Here is a 21,981-nt window from a genome sequence, read left to right on the forward strand (position 1 = left end):
TTTGAACATTTAACAAATTTAAGGGTGCCCCTATCCAGGTGTGCATACTTCAAGCTGTGCACATGTGCTGACAGAGAACGAACAGGGGTACACTCAACAGTGCCTCAGGGCATGATGGTGTCTGCCCCAAGAGGCCCGAGGAGAAACTTCTAGCCCGTCAGGGGATGGTCGTCCTTCAAGACACCTGGTTCAAGGAGACTGTAATCAAGGCTGATGCAATAGATCTGTAATTCAGCACACGTGTCCTTGACTCTTTCCAGCCCTTACAAGGGCCGGGGCTGTCTGAAGCACCGCCTGTGTGTTCCTCTTTCCAGTTTCCCTTTTGTCTGCTCCCACAGCCGGGGCGGCCGTGTTCAGAGGACAGGACTTTTCAACAACCTTGCTGCCAGTTGTGCTCAGAGCAGGCTGTGGTTCTGAGAGCAGCAGCCTTGCAATTTCTGCTCAGGCAAAGCTCGGTTCCTCAGCGGAAGAGCGGGCCTTCGTTCTGAGGCCATCAGTCCCCGCCCCACCCCACGTGGTTGGAGGTTTTTAGAAGCGTGGCCATTGCCGCTTCACGCAGCTCTGGACTTGTGTGGTGTTTGTCCGCGCCTGTGTGGTGTTCGTCCTTTGGTCTTGCTTCCCCTCCGTCCAGCCACCATGATAAGAGCCAGCAGAGCCTTGGCCTCGCGTCTCGTGGGCGCTGCAGTCTCCCGGAGTCTGGCGGCCGCCCGTCACCAGGTGAGGAAATGCCATGCCTTCTGGAAGGGGCTCCAGGCTCTGACTGGAGTGAGGTAGGTCTTGCCCTTCAGGGTCAGACTCTAGAAGAAATCCGGAGCGAAGAAAGGTAACAGACCTTCGGTGGTCAGGTCAGTTGGCCTTGGCCAGGGCTTTAGCCTCGAGCTCTGCTGAATCACACTCCCTGGCGTTCTGGAGTCGGACCCACTAATTCACGAGGTAGCAGTTCTCCCCACCCGACACGGGGCGCATTGGATGTGCTTGGTCCCAGGCAGGATGTAGTCTATCGGAAGGCAGAACTATGAGCTTGGCTCTCTTTCCTTAAGAGCCGAAGGACAGTTCCAGATCTTTTTTTGTCTTTTTTTTCTTTCTGGAAGCAGGTTGTTTTTTTATGGCTTAAGACAATTTGCTTCTTTTTGACAGTCTGGAAAACCTGTAGATGTGTGGTAGATAATGTAGATATTTCTCCTTGATGTATCTTACATACGAAGGACTTCATTGTGCTTTAGTCCAAAATCCTACTACTTAATCCTAAAGGTTGCATGTGTTTCTCAGAGTAATAATTGGAAAAAGTCCAAGTGTTCTTGTGTAGTTGACGGATGATGCATTCTCTCCGCCCCCCCCCCCCCCTGCCGCCCAGGATGGCTGGAATGGACTTTGTCATGAGGCTTTTACTCTTTCAAGAAGGGATTATACGTAAGTATAACATTTTCTCCCAAAGTGTTTCTTTAATTAATTTAATTAAATTGAACATTAATTGTACACCTGGGCTGTGATCTATACATTTAAAAATAATTTTCCCTCTGTAACTAACTTTATATTTGTAGTGTATGAAATGTGCCACTGTTAACACCGACATAAAGCACAGTTATTATGTTGGAGACTACTGTTAAGATCGCCACGGTGTTTGACATATCTTACAGATCAGAGGCAACTAAAGGTCCAGTTCTGGGTATTGATCTGGGTACTACCAACTCCTGTGTGGCGATCATGGAGGGCAGACAAGCAAAGGTGAGCACGGTGGGAAGCCTGGGGTCACTTAGGTTTCCTGCCTGACCTTAGGTGTCTAGGAATGCTGAACCGAGCCGCGCATGCACCTTCAGACAGGGGAATCTCTGAGTTTGAGGCCAGCCTGGGCTATAAATAGAACCCCTTTCTCAAAATGAACAACGAAGTTGAACCGAGTTTGGTGCTATTTTTCTTTTGAGACACTATATCCTGGGCTATCAAATGTGGATTATCTATTTAGTGCTAACATTACACACATTAGCTATTACTTCAGACTTTTTCTTTTGGTTTTTGGAGATGGGATTTCTCTAGCTTCAGAGCCTGTCCTGAAACTTGCTCTGTAGAGCAGGGTTGCCTCGAACTCAGAGATCGACCTGCCTCTGTTTTCTGGAGTGCTAGGATTAATGGCATGTGCCCTACCTTCTGGCCTAATTTGCATTTTAAAACTGCTTTTATTTTATTTATTTATTTGCACTTGGTAATTAACTTTTGGATATTGATAATTGAATGAATACAACTCTCTAGGATAGGATCTAAATGTGTTCTCTAGTGGTATGGGCGGTAATGCCGTTAGAGGACTTGGAATGGCTTTCTCAGCTGGGAGTTCAGCAGGGTTCAAGGTGTCTGCTATGTAGAGGTTGTTAGAGCCTCCTCAGAATGTGCAGATCTTTTCCTTTGAGTTGTCAAGACTTGAGAGCACCTGTGATTGTAGAGTTGTCTGTTCATTCTTGACCCTTCATGTTTTCTTTTCCCATGCCCTCACCTGAAACAACTCGGGTATTTACAGGAGTCTGGCTTACTGGACACTAAGAGAAGTGAAGCCCTTCCTTAGTTCTCGTTTATGCTGCTTGTCCTAACCCCCCATTTTCTGAAGCTTGTAGCTTCCACAAGAATTTTGCATAATAGCTATATTCAAGGTGGTATGGCCATAGACTTCTCCATACATTTGAAATGATAACTGTGTAGCATTCCCAGCAGTAAACATGCCAACTTAGTGTTATCCTTTTACATTTGTTTATGAATTGAGCTGTGATTGTATCTTCAGTCATGGCTGCAAAGATGTCAGTGGTGACTAGTATCTTAATCATTACCTTTGGTAATTTTAGGTCCTGGAGAATGCTGAAGGTGCCAGAACTACGCCTTCTTTTGTTGCCTTTACAGCAGATGGAGAACGACTTGTTGGCATGCCAGCAAAGCGACAGGCTGTCATAAACCCCCAAAACACCTTCTATGCTACTAAGCGCCTGATTGGACGTCGCTATGATGACCCCGAAGTACAGAAAGACGCGTGAGTAGGAAAAGCAACCTAGAGGGCCTTGTTCGAGGTCCTACGATCGAGTCACATAAACATTATTGTTCCTAGGAGATAATCCCATCTCCACCAAGAGTAAACCGTTTTTAAAAGCCCATTTGTGCTTTCACAGACTAGGTGTTTGTTTTGATGCACATGATGGGTAATAGGTTAAGATACTTTAAGGTTTTTGAGATATTCCTAAACGATGTGTTCCTCATCAGTCATGTAAGGCTATTCTATGTCCTTAAGTTACATACATGTGTGTGTGCAGTCCTTTCCCATTATATTTATTCTTTGTTCGAGACAGGGTTACCTCTTGTAGCCCTTGTTATCCTGGAAATCACCTGTAGACCAGGCTGGCCTTGAATTCAGATTTGCCTGCCCCGCCTCCTGAGTGCTGGGATTAAAGGTGTGTGCCACCTCTGCTTGGCTAAGCTTTTGTTTATTAACATTTTTTTGTTTGTGGGTGTATTCATCCTCTCACAAGACAGGTCAGAGTACAATTTTGCTGGATTTTGTTCTCCTGTGTAAGTCCTGGGCATTAGCCTTGACAGTATGAGCCCTTATTTGGTTTTGGTTTTTCGAGACAGGGTTTCCCTGTGTAACAGTCATAGCTGTCCTGGACCTAGCTCTGTGGACCAGGCTGGCCTTGAACTCCCAGGGGTACACCTGGCCTCTGCCTCCCGAGTGCTGGGATTAAAGGCCTGCACCACGACCACCCAGCCTAAGCCCTGATTTGTTAAGCCACCTCCTTGTCCAGCTCTTTGGTTTGTTTTTTGGATTTTCAAGTCTGTGTAGCTTGACTGTCCTACAACTCACTCTGTAGACAAGGTTGCCTTCAGACATGTCTGCCTGCCTCTAGCACTTGTGTGCTAGGATTAAAGGCATGTGCCATCCCTGCCCAACCAGATCTTTGGGTTCTTTTGGTTTTGGCCACAGGTTTTCTCTGTGTAACAGGCCTACCTGTTCTGGAACTAGTTCTGTAGACCAGGCTGGCCTTGAACTCAGAGTTGAACTGGAGTTAGCTTTGTGCTGCCCTGTGGGTGCTGGGAATGAACCTGGGTCCTCTGGAAGAGCAGCCAGTGCTCTTAACCACTGGTCTCGGTCAGTCTCTCTCTCTCTTCCTCTCTCTCTCATTTTTCGAGATCAGGTTTCTCTGTAGCTTTGGACCCATCCTGGAACTAGCTCTTGTAGGTTGGTGTTGAACAGAGAGATCCACCTGCCTCTGCCTCCCTAGTGCTGGGATTAAAGGTGTGCGCCACACCACCCGGCTCACTTATAATGATATAATTCTTCTTTATTTTTTCAGCAAAAATGTTCCCTTTAAGATTGTCCGTGCCTCTAATGGTGATGCCTGGCTTGAAGCTCATGGAAAACTCTATTCCCCCAGTCAGATAGGAGCATTTGTGTTGATGAAGATGAAAGAGACTGCGGGTGAGAAGATTTAGTTCATTCTGGGGAAATTGGAAGTATTGGTGGTTCCTCTGCGTTTATAGATTGATGCCCCGTAGATTATGCTCTTTGCACAGGAAATGTAGGAACGGCAAAACTGTGGGACTCTTCACACTTCATCTGCAGGTTGAGTTTAATTTCCCTAATGATACCTGCTGTTGCTTTTTCAGGATGGGCAGTGTAGTATTTGTTAAAATCCAGAAAGCTACACTTATCAACAATTGATGATAAGTCTTAACTGAAATGCTACATACAGGTGACTTTGGATTTCTAGCCAATACCACCTTGTCTGCTGAGCTACACAGAAGTACTTCCTACATCTCCAAATAACTTGGTAACTGGGGGGAGGAGGGCTGCCTTGAGCTTCTGCTACTGTTACAGCCTCCGAAGAACTAACAGTGGTCAAGGTGGTTCGTTTCTGAGAATAAATTTCATACTGGAGTTTACGTTATCTTCAGGCTAATTTTGTAGCCAAGGCTGGTGTTAAACTTAGGGTGATCTTCCTGCCTCAGCTTTGGGTGCCAAGATAACAAAAGGCATGAGCTGTGTAAGTCAGGACAGCCTTAAACTCATCTTCCTGCTGCTTCCCTGGTGCTAGATTGCTGGCGTACAAAACAGTGTTCAGTGTTTTTCTATGTGGCCTGTCTGCAGGTTAAGCTACAAAGGAGGAGGTGAGTGTTCTCTATTGCTCCACAAGAGGAATTGAGGAGGGATATTAGGCTTTGTTAGTAATTTTGATGCTTTTTTTTCTGACATAATGCCACAATTGAAGTTTTTATTCTTTTTTCCAGAAACTAACTTGGGTCACACAGTAAAGAAGGCTGTGATCACAGTCCCTGCTTATTTCAATGACTCCCAGCGACAGGTAAGGTCAATTATATCTCCTATTTGCCTGGGGGAGGTGCCAGAGTTAAAGGATGGAAAGATAACACCTGTTTCTTCTTTTCCTAGGCCACTAAGGATGCTGGCCAAATAGCTGGGTTGAATGTACTTCGAGTGATTAGTGAACCCACAGCTGCTGCCCTGGCGTATGGTGTGGACAAATCCGAAGATAAAGTGTAAGTGGATAAAGCGTAGATACTCCTACCTGAATTATAGGCTTTTAACGTGATTTTTTTTAATTACATTTTTTAATTGTGTTAGTACTTGTGTTGAAGGTGTCATTTGTGCCTGGGCGTGTGTGTGGAGGTCAGAAGATAAAGTGTGTGAGCTGGCTTTTGTCTTTCTCCAACACGGGTCTTGGATCAGGATGTCAGGCTTGACAGCAAGTGCCCTCCCCTCAAAGGCCCTTTCATTTGTTTAATTAAAACTTACTCATTTTCAATTGTAAATGTGTTTGTGTATGGGTATATACACAATATTGCAGACACCTTCAGAGATCTCAGATTCCCCTAGAGATTAAATTACTGGTGGCTGTGAGCTACCTGATGTAAGTACTGGAAATCAAACTGGTCCTCTCTGCTTTAAAAGCTGCTGAACTCGCTCTAACCCATACTGATGTAGGAGTGTCTTCTTCTATCTATCTGTTGCTTTCATTGGTTAATTAGTAAAGAAAACGGCTTGGCCTGATAGGTCAGAACGTAGGTAGGCGGGGAAGACAGAACAGAATAGTGGGAGAAAGAAGCAGAGTCCTGGAGACTCAGCCATGAAGCTCTGTCCCAAGATGGATGTAGGTTAGAATCTTCCCGGTAAGCCACCACCTCGTGATGCTACACAGATGAATAGAAATGGGTTAATCAGATGTGAGAGTTAGCCAGTAAGAGGCTAGAACTAATGGACCAGGCAGTGCTTAAATGAATACAGTTTTCGGTGTAATTATTTCGGGCATAAAGTAGCCTGCGGAAGGACAGGGGCCGCTGCACCATATCACTATACCCATACCTTCCTTATCATTGACTATGTGTGTGGCGGGGCATGTTCATAACAGTGTGCATGTGGAAGGGCAACGTAGAGTTCATTCTCTCTCCACATAGGTTCCTGAGGTTGCATCAGGCTTGGAGCCAAGGATCTTTATCGGATAAAAAGCTATCTTGCCAGTCCTCATGTAGTAATTTTTTTTGTTTTTCAAGACAGAATTTTTGCTGTGTAGCCCTGTCTTTCCAGGGACACACAACTAGCTCCTAACTCAGATCCACATCGATAAATAAATCATTCTTAAAGATTTATTCTATATTTCCATTGCATAGGGTTTAAAAGATTTTGCTTAGAATATGCCTCTTTTATTCTCTTCAAATTTGTACATATTGTCTGTGCTTTTAGCTTCAAGACAATTTTTTTTTTTACTGTTTTCCTTGGTACCTTGGACAATTTTTATTTGTATTACTATGCATGTTAAATACTTTGGGAACCATGGTTTGAGTGATACAAATTTTACTGGCCTCTCTGTATGTTACCAATGCCATATGTTAAGAGGCATGTCAATTACTAGATTTCAAAATTACTGAATATCAGGAAAATAACTAAGTCAATCTTTGGTTGCTGAATTCATTCCTTTGTAATAGGTTTTGTGTCTCTAGGCTCTAAATGTTCTTTTGTTTTCCTTTCTAGCATTGCTGTGTACGATTTAGGTGGTGGAACCTTTGATGTCTCTATCCTGTGTATTACGGATGGAGTGTTCGAGGTGATATCCACCAATGGGGATGCTTCCTTAGGTGGTGAAGACTTTGACCGGGCTTTGTTACAGCACATTGTCAAGGAGTTCATGAGGGAGGTGAGTTACCATTGTGGTTAATGTGTAGGCTTTTGTGTAGGAGGTTCAGAATTTTTGTTCAGATTGCTCTTCTGCTTTCTGAATAATTTCTTTTACACTAAGGTAACTAATTACATTCAGGGTCATGGGTAAACTCAACCATTTAGTTACACATAGCACCTTAGATTGGGAACCAAAGACTTAAATATATTGGTTACAGTATGGGAGAAGGAATTGTAGAATCTCTGCAGACCTGGAGCTTGGAAGAGTTGGTAGGAGTTCAGTTTACTGATCCTTGATGAGATAACTTTGATAGTAGGTCATTTTTCAGGTGATAAGTTTTTAGTTTTTGTTTTGAAGGGGGCGGTGCTTTAAGTCTTGGCTGTTCTGGAACTCGGTCTATACACCAGGCTTGCCTAGAATTCACAGAGGTCCCCTCATCTCTGCTTCATGAGTGCTGGGTTTAAAGACAATACGGGTACCACTTCCACCCAGTTTTGTCCCCTAGCCCATAAATCTCACAATTTATATTTTTTTATAAAGGGATGACTTTTATAAGCAGACAATCTACATTGCCACTGCAGTTTCTCTATTAATTGTCTTATGAATCCTATTTTGTAGACAGGGATTGATTTGACCAAAGACAACGTGGCCCTTCAGAGGGTTCGGGAAGCTGCTGAGAATGCTAAGCGTGACCTCTCCATCTCTCTACGGGTGAGACATGAAGAAATCCGAGTTGTTTTAAAGATGGATATTTTTAACCTAACCTTATTTGAATCATATATTCTAATTTACCTAATTTACCTGCACCACTACTAATTTACCTAATTTACCTAATTACCTAATTTACCTAATTTACCTGCACCACTACTGCCCAGCTCACAGTATGTTTCTTAAAGATCACATGATAATTGCTTCAGCTTGTCTGCTCCAGTCTTCATTGATAAGATGTGTATACCCCATTAAAAGAGATTTTAGTGTATTTCCACTGCCTCTTAGGAATTTAGTAAGGCTGATTTTTTTCTGTGCTCCCTAGGTCCTATCCTAGGGTACAGTCTTAACCTTAATTGGAGTCATAAAGATTAACTTGTAGTGAAATATTTTCTGTGTAGACTGTCATCAACTTGCCATTTCTTACAACGGATGCTTCTGGACCTAAGAATTTGAATATGACTGTAACTCGCACTCAGTTCGAACACATAGTCACCGATTTAATCAAGAAAACTATTGCTCCATGCCAGAAGGCAATGCAAGATGCCAAAGTCAGCAAGAGTGACATAAGAGAAGTGGTTCTGGTTGGTGGCATGACGAGAATGCCCAAGGTATGGACTCGTGTTATAGTCTTTATAAGGGGGGAGGGGGAATCAATACATAATGCATTTTAATTAAGAGATGCAAAGAAGGGTATCAGGAAGAATATTAAACCCATTCTCGTAAAGATTATGTTGTCAAGCATTCATGGTAGTCATTTCCCCAGGAGATGTTTTTTGGGAAACATTTTCCCTGCATAGTGCTTGGGGCTTTTTGCATTTCTTTAACAAAGATCTTTGCAGTGATGCATTTTATTAATCAGCACATCATTCTGATATCGGATGTGTAGAAATACTGAGCACAGACTGTTGAAGGTGCACTTGTTCCTTGGAGGCTGGATAGGTTTACCTTGGGTTCAAGTGAATGGTGGAATTACTGCTTTTGGTGGCTTGTGTTGTTTGTGCGTGGTTTTGCTGCTCTGTTTTAACACTGGGATATTGGAAAATCGGTCTAGAGTAAAGCTAGACATAGAACTCGGGTTCCAGAGGACACATTGATATTAACAAATTATCCCAAGATGCTGTGCACTTTCATTATTAGCTCTTAACAAATGGGGTCAAAAACAACCCCACGGAATTGGTATTAGTGCTTCCTTCAAATTGGCCTTTGATTATGTCAATGTAGGCAGTATTTTATAATCCCTTGTCTTGTGCTGTTTCCAGTGATGATTGCCATCTGGAAGACAGATAATTGAAGCAAACGCTTCTAAATTAAGCGGACAAAGTGAGTTGTCCAATGTGAACAGAAAGCCGGCATTCTTGGAGCTGAGTCCATCTGACTTGGGATCTGCTTGGCATCTTCATGCTGTCTCAGTTCAGCAGTGGCCCTGGGTGTTGGCTAACAGGTTCTTTGTCCTCCATACATAGGTTCAGCAGACTGTGCAAGAGATTTTTGGCAGACTCCCAAGTAGAGCTGTGAATCCTGATGAGGCTGTAGCCATGGGAGCTGCCATTCAGGGAGGTGTGCTGGCTGGTGACGTCACAGATGTGCTGCTCCTGGACGTCACTCCCCTCTCTCTGGGTATTGAGACTCTGGGAGGTGTCTTTACTAAACTTATTAATAGGAACACCACAATTCCAGCCAGTAAGAGCCAGGTAAGAGTTATCCTTCCTAACAGGTTTTAAGTCCTATGAGTGTGTAATTGCAGCCACTTGATGAACTTCTTAAAACACTTTGTTTCTAAATCCACACCAGCTGACTGGATGGTGAGATTACCGTGGTTTTTTGATTTTTGTGTGTGTGTGTGTGTGTGTGTGTGTGTGTGTGTGTGTGATTTTTGTTTTCTTGCAGTTCCTAGAAAAGTTCTTAGATAATCAGCTAGGAGTGGTGAATAAGGGAAGGATAATGCATAATGCAGTCTCCTAAAAGGGCTGTTGTCATTCTGTTGTCGGAAACAAAATAAAAAGTGTGGTGGTTAGCAACATGGGACTAGGGTTGATTTCAGCGTGAATGATGGGGACTGGGTCATACACTACCAAGCACTGATATGGGCGTGTCCTGGCATGGTCCTAGATGAAGAATTACTTTTTTTTGGGGGGGGGGTTCGAGACAGGGTTTATCTGTAGCTTTGGACCCTCTCCTGGAACTAGTTTTTATAGATCAGACAGTCCTCGAACTCACTAAGATCCACCTGCCTCTGCCTCCCTAGTGCTGGGATTAAAGGCATGTGCTACTACCGCCCGGCTGAAGAATTACTTCTTGTGCCTGGTTGGATCATCCCAACACTTGGGAAGTTGAGGCATGGAAACTGACAGTAGAGAACTGCCTGGATCGTGTAGTGTGACATTTTCTCAAATGGCTGTGTTTCCAAACTCAAATCAGTCTTGCGTTTTTCTAAAGATTTATGATGCAGGCAGTGTTCTGCCTGCATGTATCTTTGCAGGCCAGAAGAGGGCACCAAAGCTCATTACAGATGGTTGTGAGCACATGTGGTTGCTGGGAATTGGACTCGGGACCTTTGGAAGAGCAGGCAAAGCTCTTAACCCCTGAGAGATGTCTCCATCCCCCAGTCTTGCGTTTCTTTAGAATCTCTCTTTGGTATTTGTGCAGTGATGTATTTGTCAACAAAAGAGTGTGATGACATCTCGGGACTGAGCACATGGTACATCGCCTGCCTCTGGTCTTACGTCCCTGCACTGACAAACTTGTTTCAAATCCTTGCTTTAATGCCTTAAACTTACAAACTTTAGAGAGATACCTTTGTTCTGAGAGTAATATATGTTAGGAATCATCCAGTAATAGAATGTGAATATGTCTAGTTAGCCTTTTTCTGTATAATGGGTGTAGTTTAATGAGATTACCAAGTAGGGAAGTTTTCCTTCCTCACTAGGTATTTTCTACCGCTGCTGATGGACAAACTCAAGTAGAGATTAAAGTGTATCAGGGAGAGCGAGAGATGGCTGCAGACAACAAACTTCTAGGACAGTTCACCTTGGTAAGTATTTGAAATCTGAATATCATGCCTTTAAGTCATAGCTTACATAGTTACAGTATCTAACCTCTCCAAACTGCTTGCAAACAGGTGTACGGTTACTTTATTAATACTTTATAGAGATTTTATTATTGTATGGGTGTATCTCTATGTACTAAGGGCACTAAGGCCAGAAGAGGGTATTGGTTTCCCTGGAATTGGATTTACTACAGTTTTCTGCAATGTGGATGCTGGGAATTGAACCTGGGTCCTCGGGAAGAATCGCAAGGGCTCTTAACTGCTGAACCGTCAGCCCAGCCCATACTGTGCTACTTTTGAAAAACAGTTTTCATAGGTGAACTATGAAACTCAAAAATCCAGTACTTTTTATGTTTTCAGATCTTTATTGAAAAGCCAGGGACATGTTCAGTTTCAGAAGCAGTGCTAACTCAGAAACCAGTTGAGTCATGATCGATTGTTTCAAAACCACTTGATGGCCACTGTTTTGGGTCAGCATTGCTACAGCGAAGAAGTCCTGATTTACTGAAAAAACTCTGGGCCCACACAGCTATTATGGTTTTGTATTTTCTCCTTGAAGCACTAAAATCTCAAGTTTCTGTATTTTAGTGAAGATACTACTTGATTTCGGGAGCAAGTGGTGGATGGCCTGTTTGGAAATGTGAGCACATCTGAGAGGAGCTGACTCTGAGTATTTACTTTAGGTTGGAATTCCCCCGGCCCCTCGTGGAGTCCCTAAAATTGAAGTTACATTTGACATTGATGCCAATGGTATTGTACACGTTTCTGCCAAAGATGAAGGAACAGGACGTGAACAACAGAGTAAGTATTCAGACTGTATGAATGATATGATGCTGAGAACTTCGTCCAGCAGTAGAGTGCCTTCCAGCATATGTGATGCCGTGGGTTTGCTTACCAGCAAAGGAAAAGTAAGGTGGCCGTTATGAGGAACTACATCCTGTTTCTAGGCCTTTTCTCCCCTGGGGTGGTTGCTACCACACTGCCCCTCTTTCCAGTAATCAGAGAGAGGGGTGTTTCACTTGCATGGATTTGGTTTCTTTCTCTTTTGGTTTTCTGAGCATCCTGGAACTAGCTCTGTAGGCCAGGCTGGCCCCAAACTCAAGGTTCGTCTGCTTCTGCCTCTTGAGTGCTGGGACTAAAGGTGTGCACTACTACCACCCAGCTAGATGCCTGCATTTTCCTAAGTTAACATTAGGAGTGAGCAAACAGGCAAGCCTGACCTTGTGGATTGCTGAAGTTTCACTAGGGAGGCAGGTCACTTGGTCTTTTTATACAGTTTACTCGTGAGACAATAACTAATACTCAAAATTGGAATCATTCAGATTAGTTACTATAGAGGCAGCATTTATCTACTTGTTTCTTTATTGTGGAGGCTGGGTCTCATTTTGTAGCCGTGCTGGCCTTAAGCTCAGAGTTGCCTGCTTCTTGAGAGTTGGGATTAAAGGTGCGCACCATGTAGTGTAATGTTATTTGTTCATACAGTGAAGGAAGAGAACTAAAGAATTTTTTTAATTAACTCCAGTGGTGATCCAGTCTTCTGGTGGATTAAGCAAAGATGACATTGAAAATATGATTAAAAATGCAGAGAAGTATGCTGAGCAAGACCGGAGAAAGAAGGTGATTACTTCTGCTGAACATGTTAAAGCTGACAGGCTGGGCAGTTCACTGCTCTTAAGTTTCTCGTCTTTATTGTTCCCTTTCATTAATTTATACTTTGTTTAATGTGAAATTACACCCTGTAGTCAGGATGATTTCCACAATCCTCCAATTTCTCAGTCTCCCCTGGTACCTGGGACTAAGGGCACATTCTGGGTTTGGAGTGTACTTAGTCTCTCACTATCAAAATTCCCAGGTCACAAAAACCAACTCAACTCTTTCTCAGGGTCACCCCAAGTACGTCTGATCGTAGTTTTACTGTTAATGGTGTGGCAAGTAACTTACTGTCTCACGGGATATAGACCTTAATGAAACTTGTGTTGACTGGAACGTCAGTTATGTTAAACTCATGATTACTTAAAGGAACATGTGGAAGCAGTTGTCATGGCTGAAAGAATTATTCATGACACAGAAACCACGATGGAAGAATTCAAGGACCAGTTACCTGCTGAGGAAGTAAGTTATTAGAAACAATCAAACAGAATATTCGCTGATTCACTGAAGGTCATTTTTATTTGGGTTTTTGAAAACATGAATAAAGGGCAGAGGTGGGAAGGCAAAAATGAGAATTTGAATAGTGCACTACATGTAATGAGACAGAAGATTCTCAAATTTTTTGTTGTCTTTTACAGTGCAACAAGCTAAAGGAAGAGATTTCCAAAACGAGAGAACTGCTTGCTGAAAAGGACAGTGAAACGGCAGAAAACATTAGACAGGCAGCATCTTCACTGCAGCAGGCATCACTGAAGCTCTTTGATGTGGCATATAAAAAGGTACAAGGGCTGGGGCGGGTGTTTGGTCGAGATTCCTGGGAACAGAATGTTACAGGGAAAGGCATAGGAAATAGCGATGGGCGGGTGGAAGAAATGTTGAATACAATATGAGTTATGTATGAGGGATGAGGTTAGACCTAATGTGAAATCTCAGTGATCCAAATATTTTCCCAACAGATGGCATCTGAACGGGAAGGTTCTGGAAGTTCTGGTACTGGGGAACAGAGGGAAGACCAGGAGGAGAAACAGTAACAGCGCAAGGCATTGAGAGAGGCCAGAAGGACAACATGAAGCTGTTGTCCTGCAGTTGTCCTGAGCAGACGTTACTGTTTTAGCAGTAACCCATATCACTTCCTTAATAAATAAATGTAGTGATTATAAGCATGTATCCATCCCCACACCTGCCTGATTTTGTTGTCACTGGTGATCGAACCTAGGGGGGAAGCACAGTTGCCAGCAGTAAAGGTGTTTTGTTAGTGTCCCCGTTGCTAAGGATCAAACTCAGAACTCTGCCTTGAGCAAGCTCTATTGACAGCCCAAGTCTACAGCTGTGCAGTGAATGGTGACCTTGAGTTTCTGATCTTCCATTCTCGGTCTCACAAGTGTTCACCCCCATACCTGGTGGCCTACGGGTAAACAAGCAATTTACCACCAGAGCTACACCAGGAAAGGGATAGAAAGAGGAATTAAAACCACAAGCATGGGTGATGTTTCCTGAGCAACACAATTTGAATGGCCAGAATAAGCAGCAATTCTGTCGGTCTGTTTGATTGGTGCTGCTGTACTGGTTGTTGGGTGGCTAGGAGAGCCCAAGGGCTGAGACATCTATCAGATTTCCTTCTGCATCATCCTGAAGAGAGCAGCAGTGGGCAAACGATTGAGCCTGCAGCCTCAAGCAACTTTATATGAGCATCGGACTGCTCCTGAGGATAAAACCCTCATCCCCCTTTAGGACCTCCATGGCTTGACAAGTGGGAGATCTATTCCAGCCACAACACTCAACTACTTCCTGGGCAGATAAGGAATCTGTTGTTTCCTCTCTTCTATTATGCTATTTACAACTTTAAAATCTTCAAGTCTCTTAAGCTGTCATGAAACAGGGCACATAATAGCACAGTGGAACACTTCATACAGATTTGATGAACGTTACTTTGCGCAGTCCACACCTGACGCTTAACCCTAAGTATTTTCAGCGTCCGCTTTACACGATTCCCACAATTATCAAGGTCAGGAATATCAGCACTGAAATAACATTTTAATAATTCATATTAAAACTCTGTCCAGTATCTTGCTCACATCTGGAATCCCAGCACTTAGGAGGCTGAGGCTGGGGGATTCTCCAAGTTTGGAGACAGCACAGACCACAATGAGACCAGTTTTCTATCTTAAACAATAAAAGCAATTCCTTTGATCAGAGCACAGGATGACATCAGTCCTCAAGTAAACTAAATCTGAAGCTCTTGAAGTTTCTGAATCAGAAGTTGGAGATTAGAAACAATGGTAGTGGTTGTAGGTGAAAAACTCTTTGCAAAGTGGACTTAAGCCACTGCTTGGACACTGATGTTTGTAGTGTAGTCCTGGTTGGCTGGGAACTCGCTCTGTTTAACAGACAGGCCTCGAATTTATAGAGATCCACCTGTCTCTGCTCCTGAGTGCTGGGATTGAAGGCATGTGTTACCGTGTTACCATCGCCTGGCTCACACTGGACAGTTGAAACTGTTCAAGACAGGGACTCACACAATCCAGGTTTACTCTGCAGCTTGGGCAGCCCTTGAACTGAAGATCCTCCTGCCTCACTCTTTGAAGAGTAGGAACTTTAAGCATGTATCATTATCCGGCCCTCTTCTTGCTTTTGTTTGAGATGGGAGTCTTATGTTCCCCTCCCTACTCAACTCAACTGACCACCTTGGTACCAGAGCAGCTGACTGGCTATGCTCTAGCCAGAGCCACAGGTGTGCACCACTCGGCCAGTTTTCTTTTTTTCCCAGCAAGTGAGGCAGCTCAAATTGAGAATTTTGCTCATGCTAGACAAGTATTCTTCCACTGAGGAATATCACAGTTCCAAGCAGAATTTAGTATGGGACTCTGGTTGGAGCAGGAGAAAAACCAAAAACTCCAAAAAACATTTATCCCTAGCAAGGGTTGCAGATGCGGGACATAAAGCAGGTGGTGGAGTGTTTCCTAGCATCCTCAAGGCCAAGGCAATAGGCATGCATTTTACTAACATACTTAATGATGAATTGTTCACATTCAACCTCGGTGGCCAGAGGTTTTGTTCTTTTCCGTACTGGGTACCACCAGTATGTCCAATCCTGACACCACCGGGAGTTAGCACTAGATCCCACAAGTTAAGCACCTGTAGGTCTCCTTTGGATGCCTAGTAAGAGTTCCAGGCTGAACCTGACAAATGGGACCTTCTTGCTGGGTTTGACAACTTGCTAGAGTGGCTCACAGAACACAGGACACACCTTATGCATCCCAGGGGTTAGTACAAAAGATACAGAATAACAGCCTAGTGAGGGTCCAGGAGGGTCCTGAGCTCGGGGCTTGTGTCTCTTACTCTTGCCGCTACTACAAATGAACCTACCCGCTTTCCAAATGCTGTTTGGCTTAACAAGTTCCTGGATCACCTCTCCCCCTGTGGCTGCAGCACACTGTCCGTCTTGCAGCTCCTCAATTATGTTTGGCCCCTAATTTACTCAGCCTCCACACTTTATTTCAGAATTAGATTCCTTGTCATACACTCATAATATCTGCCCAGTTGTTTTAATACACAACATATAAAGATCAGCTGCCCATCATTCAGGAGGCTGAGGCAGGAGTGTTGCCCAGATTTTGAGGCCCTATCTCAATGATCCTCTCTCAAACAAATGAAATTATAAAAATGACTTCCTTCGCAGCAGTGGTGCATGCCTTGAATCCCAGTAATAGAGATAGAGGTCAACCTGGTCTACAGAGAAACCCGATCTCTGAAAAAAAAAATTTATTATTAGTAGTAGTAATTTATAAAAATTTCCACTTCCTCCCCTCCTCCCAAAACCATCCCACTCTCCCCACTCCCTCTCCTCCTCCCTCTCCAGTCCTAAGAGCAGTCAGGGTTTCCTGCCCTGTGGGAAGTTCAAGTTACTCCCCCCCCTCCCCCGCTCCCTCCAGGTCTAGGAAGGTGAGCATCCAAACAGACTAGGATCCCAAAAAACCAGTACCTGCAGACGTGCAGACGAAAGCAGTCCCAGTGCCATTATCAATGGCTTCTCAGACAGCCCCCATGTCAGCCACATTCAGAGAATCCGGTTTGATCACATGCTCCTTCAGTCCCAGTCCAGCTGGCCTTGGTGAGCTCTCATTAGATGAGTACCCTTGTATCAGTGGGTGATTGCCCCCTTGCGGTCGTGGTTTCCGTGTCCTGGCTTCCGTGTTCATGTTCTCCCTCCTTCTGCTCCTCATTTGGACCTTGGGGGCTCAGTCCAGTGCTTCAATGTGGATCTCTATCTCAATCTCCATCTATCGTCGGATGAAGGTTCCCTCTGATCCTGACTTCCTTGCTCACGGTCTCCCTCCTTCTGCTTCTCATTTGGACCTAACGAGTTAAGTCCTGTGTTCCAATGTGGGTCTCTGACTCTATCCCCATCCATGACCAGATGAAGGTTCTATGGTGATATGCAAAATATTCATCAGTATGGTTATGGGCCAAAGCCAGTTCAGGCACCCACTCCTCTGCTGCCCAGGGAACAATCTGGGGACCTCTCCTTGGACATGGGAACCCCTCTAGAATCAAGTCTCTTGCAAACCCTAAAATGGCTCCCTTAGTTGAGATATATACTTCCCTGCTCCCATATTCATCCTTCCTCCCTCTCCCCATCCCATTCCCACAAGCTATCCCCCATCCTCCCCTTCTCCCTTCTCTCTAACCATCTCCCCTTACTTCCACACCCCCACCCCGTGCACCCAAGTTTGCCTGGCAATCTTGTCTACTTCCAATATCCAGGAGGATAACTACATGATTTTCTTCAGGTTCACCTTCTTATTTAGCTTCTCTAGGATCACGAATTATAGGCTCAAAGACCTTCAACTATGGCTAGAATCCACTTATGAGTGAGTACATACCATATTCCTCTTTTTGGGTCTGGGTTACCTCACTCAGTAAAGCGTTTTCTGTTTCCATCCATTTGCATGCAAAATTCAAGATGTCATTGGTTTTTTTTTGTTTTTTTGTTTTGTTTTGTTTTGTTTTTTTACCGCTGAGTAAAACTCTAATGTGTAGATGTTCCACACCTTTTTTAACCATTCTTCTATTGAGGGGCACCTAGGTTGTTTCCCGGTTCTGGCTGTTACAAATAGTGCTGCTATGAACATAGTTGAACAAATGCTTTTGTAGTATGACAGGGCATCTCTTGTGTATATTCCCAAGAGTGGAATTGCTGGGTCCTGAGGGAGGTTGACTCCCAGTTTCCTGAGAAACCACCACACTGATTTCCAAAGTGGCTGCACAAGTTTGCATTCCCACCAACAATGGATGAGTGTTCCCCTCACTCCACATCCTCTCTAGCACCGGCTATCATTAGTATTTTTGAGTTTAGCTATTCTGACAGGTGTAAGATGGTATCTCAAAGTTGTTTTGATTTGCATTTCCCTGATTGCTAAGGAGGTTGAGCATGACCTTAAGTGTCTTTTGACCATTCGAAGTTCTTCTGTTGTGAATTCTCTGTTCAGTTCAGTACCCCATGTTTTAATTGGGTTAATTAGAGTTTTAGTGTCTAGTTTCTTGAGTTCTTTGTATATTTTGGAGATCAGACCTTTGTCTGATGAGGGGTTGGTGAAAATCTCCCAGTCAGAAGGTAGCCTTTTTGTCTTACTGACAGTGTCCTTTGCTTTACAGAAGCTTCTCAGTTTCTGGAGATTCCATTTATTCATTGATTCTCTTATTGTCTGTGCTACTGGTGTTCTACCTACGAAGTGGTCTCCTGTGCCCATGTCTTGTAGACTACTTCCCACTTTCTCTTCTATCAGGTTCAAAGTGGTCAGATTAATGTTGAGGTCTTTAATCCATTTGGACTTGAGTTTTGTGCATGGTGATAGATATGGATCTACTTTCATTCTTCTACAGGTTGACATCCAGTTATGCCAGCACCATTTGTTAAAGATGCTATCCTTCTTCCATTGTATACCTTCAGCTCCCTTGTTGAAAATCAGGTGTTCATAGGTTTGTGGGTTAATATCCGGGTCATCTATTCGATTCCATAGGTCGACTTCTCTGTTCTTATGCCAGTACCAAGCTGTGTTCAATACTGTAGCTCTGTAATAGAGTTTGAAGTCAGGGATGGTAATGCCTCCAGAAGTTCCTTTATTGTATAAGATTGTTTTGGCTATCCTGGGTTTTTTGTTTTGCCATATAAAGTTGATTATTGTTCTCTCAAGGTCTGTGAAGACTTTTGTTAGGATTTTGATGGGGATTGCATTGAATCTATAGATTGCTTTTGGTAGAATTGCCATTTTTACTATGTTGATTCTCCCAATCCAAGAGCAAGGCAGGTCTTTCCACTTTCTGGTATCCTCCTCAATTTCTTTCTTCAAAGACTTAAAGTTTTTGTCAAATAGGTCTTTCAATTCCTTGGTTAGAGTTATCCCGAGATATTTAATGCTATTTGTGGCTATCGTGAAAGGTGAAGTTTCTCTGATTTCCCTCCCTGCTTCTTTATCCTTTGTGTATAGGAGGGCAACTGATTTTTTGGAGTTGATCTTGTACCCTGCCACATTACTAAAGGTGTAACTCAGCTGTTGGAGTTCTTTGGTAGAATTTTTGGGGTCACTTATGTACACTGTCATATCATCTGCAAATAACGAGAGTTTAACTTCTTCCTTTCCAATTCAAATCCCCCTGATCCCCTTATGTTGTCTTATTGCTATTGTTAGAACTTCAAGCACTATATTGAAAAGGTATGGTGAGAGTGGACAGCCTTGTCGTGTTTCTGATTTTAGTGGAATGGCTTTGAGTTTCTCTCCATTCAATTTGATGTTAGCTGTCGGCTTGCTGTAAATAGCTTTTATTATATTTAGGTATGATCCTTGTATCCCCAATCTCTCCAACACCTTTATCATAAAGGGGTATTGAATTTTGTCAAATGGTTTTTCAGCATCTAATGAAATGATCTTATAGTTTTTTTTCTTTCAGTTTATTTATATGATGGATTACATTGATAGATTTGCATATATTGAACCAGCCCTGCATCTCTGGGATGAAGCCTACTTGATCAAAATGGATAATTTTTCTAATGTGTTCTTAGATACGGTTTGCCAGTATTTTGTTGAGGATGTTTGCGTCGATGTTCATGAGTGAGATTGGCCTGTAATTCTCTTTCTTGGTTGTGTCTTTGTGTGGTTTTGGTATCAGGGTAACTGTAACTTCATAAAAAGAATTTGGCAATGACTCTCTGGTTTCTATATTGTGAAATACATTAAGAAGTATAGGTATTAGCTCTTCTTGGAAGTTCTGGTAGAATTCTGCATTGAAACCATTAGGTCCTGGGCTTTTTTTGGTAGGGAGGATTTTTGATAACAGCTTCTATTTCTTTTCTACTAACAAGTCTACTTAGATTGTTCACCTGGTCTTGATTTAACTTTGGTATATGGTACTTATCTTAAAACAAGTCCATTTCTTGTACATTTTCCAATTTTGTAGCATATAGGCTTTGTGGTAAGATCTAATGATTCTCTGAATTTCCTCTGTGTCTGTGGTTATGTCACCCTTTTCATTTCTGATCTTATTAATTTGCATGTTCTCTCTCTGCCGTTTGATTAGTTTGGCTAGGGGTTTGTCAATCTTGCTGATTTTCTCCAAGAACCAGCTTTTTGTTTCACTGATTCTTTGGATTGTTTTCTGTGTTTCTATTTTTTTGATTTCAGCCCTCAGTTTGATTATTTCCAGTCTTCTACTCCTCCTGGGTGAGTCTGCTTCTTTTTTTCCAGAACTTTCAGGTGTGCTGCTAAGTTTCCAATGTGTGCTTTCTCCGTTTTCTTTAATTGAGCACTTAGTGCTATGAACTTTCCTTTTAGCGCTGCTTTCATTGTGTCCCATAGGTTTGAGTATGTTGTGTCTTTATTTTCATTAAATTCAAGGAAGACTTTAATTTCTTTCTTTATTTCTTCCTTGACCCAGGGGTGATTCAGTAGTTGACTGTTCAGCTTCCATGAGTTTGTTGGCTTTCTGGGGTTAGAATTGTTGTTGAATTCTAACTTTATTCCATGGTGATCCGACAAGACACAGGTGGTTACTAATATTTTTTTTTTTGTATCTGTGGAAGTTTGCTTTGTTACCGAGTATGTGGTCAATTTTCGAGAGGGTTCCATGAGCTGTAGAGAAGAAGGTATATTCTTTCCTGTTTGGGTGGAATGTTCTATAGATATCTGTTAAGTCCATTTGATTCATTACCTCTATTAATTCTCTTATTTCTCTGTTAGGTTCCTGTCTGATTGACCTGTCCATTGGTGAGAGAGGTGTGTTGAAGTCTCCTACTTTTAGTGTGTGTGGTTTGATGACTGCCTTGAGTTCTAGAAGTTTTTCTTTTACATAAGTGGGTGCTTTTATATTAGGGGCATAGATATATTCAGGATTGAGACTTCCTCCTGATGAATTGTTCCTGTTATGAGTATAAAATTCCATCTTCATCTCTTCTGATTGATTTTAGTTTGAAGTCAGTTTTGTTGGAAATTAGAATGGCCACACCCACTTGTTTTTTGGTCCATTTGATTAAAAAACCTTTTCCCAATCATTTACTCTGAGGTAATGTCTGTCTTTGTGGTTGAGGTGTGTTTCTTGTAAACAGCAGAATGTTGGATCCTGTTTTCATATCCAATCTCTTAGTCTGTGCCTTTTTATAGTTGAGTTGAGTCTGTTGATATTAAGTGATATTAATGACCAGTGGTTGTTAACTCCGATTATTTATTTATTTATTTATTTATTTATTTGTGTAGTAGAGTTTGTGTGTTTCCCTTCTTTGAGTTGTGCTTGTGAAGGGTCGCTAGATGTCTGAGGTATTGTAGGAAGTGTTGGCAATGTTAGATTCCTTGGGTTGCGATTTTCCTTCTGTTACTTTCTGTAAGGCTGGATTTGTGGCTACGTATTGTTTAAATTCGTTTTTATCCTGGAATATTTTGTTTTCTCCATTGATAGTGAATGATAGCTTGGCTGGGTATAGTAGTCTGGGCTTGCATCCATGGTCTGTTTGTTTCTGAAGTACCTCTATCCAGGACCTTCTGGCTTTCATGGTTTCCATAGAAAAGTCCGGTGTTAGTCTGATAGGATTACCATTATAAGTTACTTGACCTTTTTCCTTTGCAGCTCTTAATATTCTTTCTTTAATCTGTATGTTTTGTGTTTTGATTATTATACGGCGAGGGGACGATTTTTTTGGGGGGGATCCAGTCTATTCGGTGTTCTTTGTGCTTCTTGAACCTTCATAGGAATATTGTTCTTTAGGTTGGGAAAGTTTTCTTCTATTATTTTGTTGAATATATTTTCTGGGCCTTTGATCCACAATTCTTCTCCTTCTATTCCTATTGTTCTTAGGTTTGGTCTTTTTATTATGACCCAGATTTCTTGAATGTTTTGTGATGAAAATTTTTTGGATTTGCTGTTTTC

At 42.7% G+C, this 21,981-nt stretch overlaps 1 protein-coding gene and 1 non-coding gene across 2 annotated transcripts; both read left to right on the forward strand.

Annotated features, from left to right (window-relative positions):
• The first annotated feature begins 477 nt into the window (after window positions 1–477).
• Window positions 478–13,734, forward strand: LOC148120016 (stress-70 protein, mitochondrial-like). The gene is made up of 17 exons (XM_087896133.1): window positions 478–717; window positions 1,355–1,410; window positions 1,638–1,725; window positions 2,829–3,010; window positions 4,326–4,450; window positions 5,260–5,333; window positions 5,420–5,526; window positions 7,016–7,178; window positions 7,779–7,871; window positions 8,270–8,479; window positions 9,335–9,562; window positions 10,798–10,902; window positions 11,601–11,718; window positions 12,440–12,534; window positions 12,937–13,029; window positions 13,206–13,346; window positions 13,524–13,734. Exons 1-17 carry the CDS (start codon window positions 637–639, stop codon window positions 13,596–13,598), a joined length of 2,034 nt encoding a protein of 677 aa, XP_087752259.1. The 5' UTR covers window positions 478–636; the 3' UTR covers window positions 13,599–13,734.
• On the forward strand, window positions 8,705–8,771 carry LOC148120017 (small nucleolar RNA SNORD63). Its single transcript, XR_015734794.1, has one exon. It is a non-coding gene; the product is annotated as a small nucleolar RNA SNORD63 (small nucleolar RNA).
• Window positions 13,735–21,981: the final 8,247 nt, after the last annotated feature.

Source organism: Myodes glareolus, chromosome 13 (genome assembly GCF_982192425.1).
Source record: "Myodes glareolus chromosome 13, mMyoGla1.1, whole genome shotgun sequence".
In the NCBI taxonomy this organism is placed as follows: domain Eukaryota; kingdom Metazoa; phylum Chordata; class Mammalia; order Rodentia; family Cricetidae; genus Myodes; species Myodes glareolus.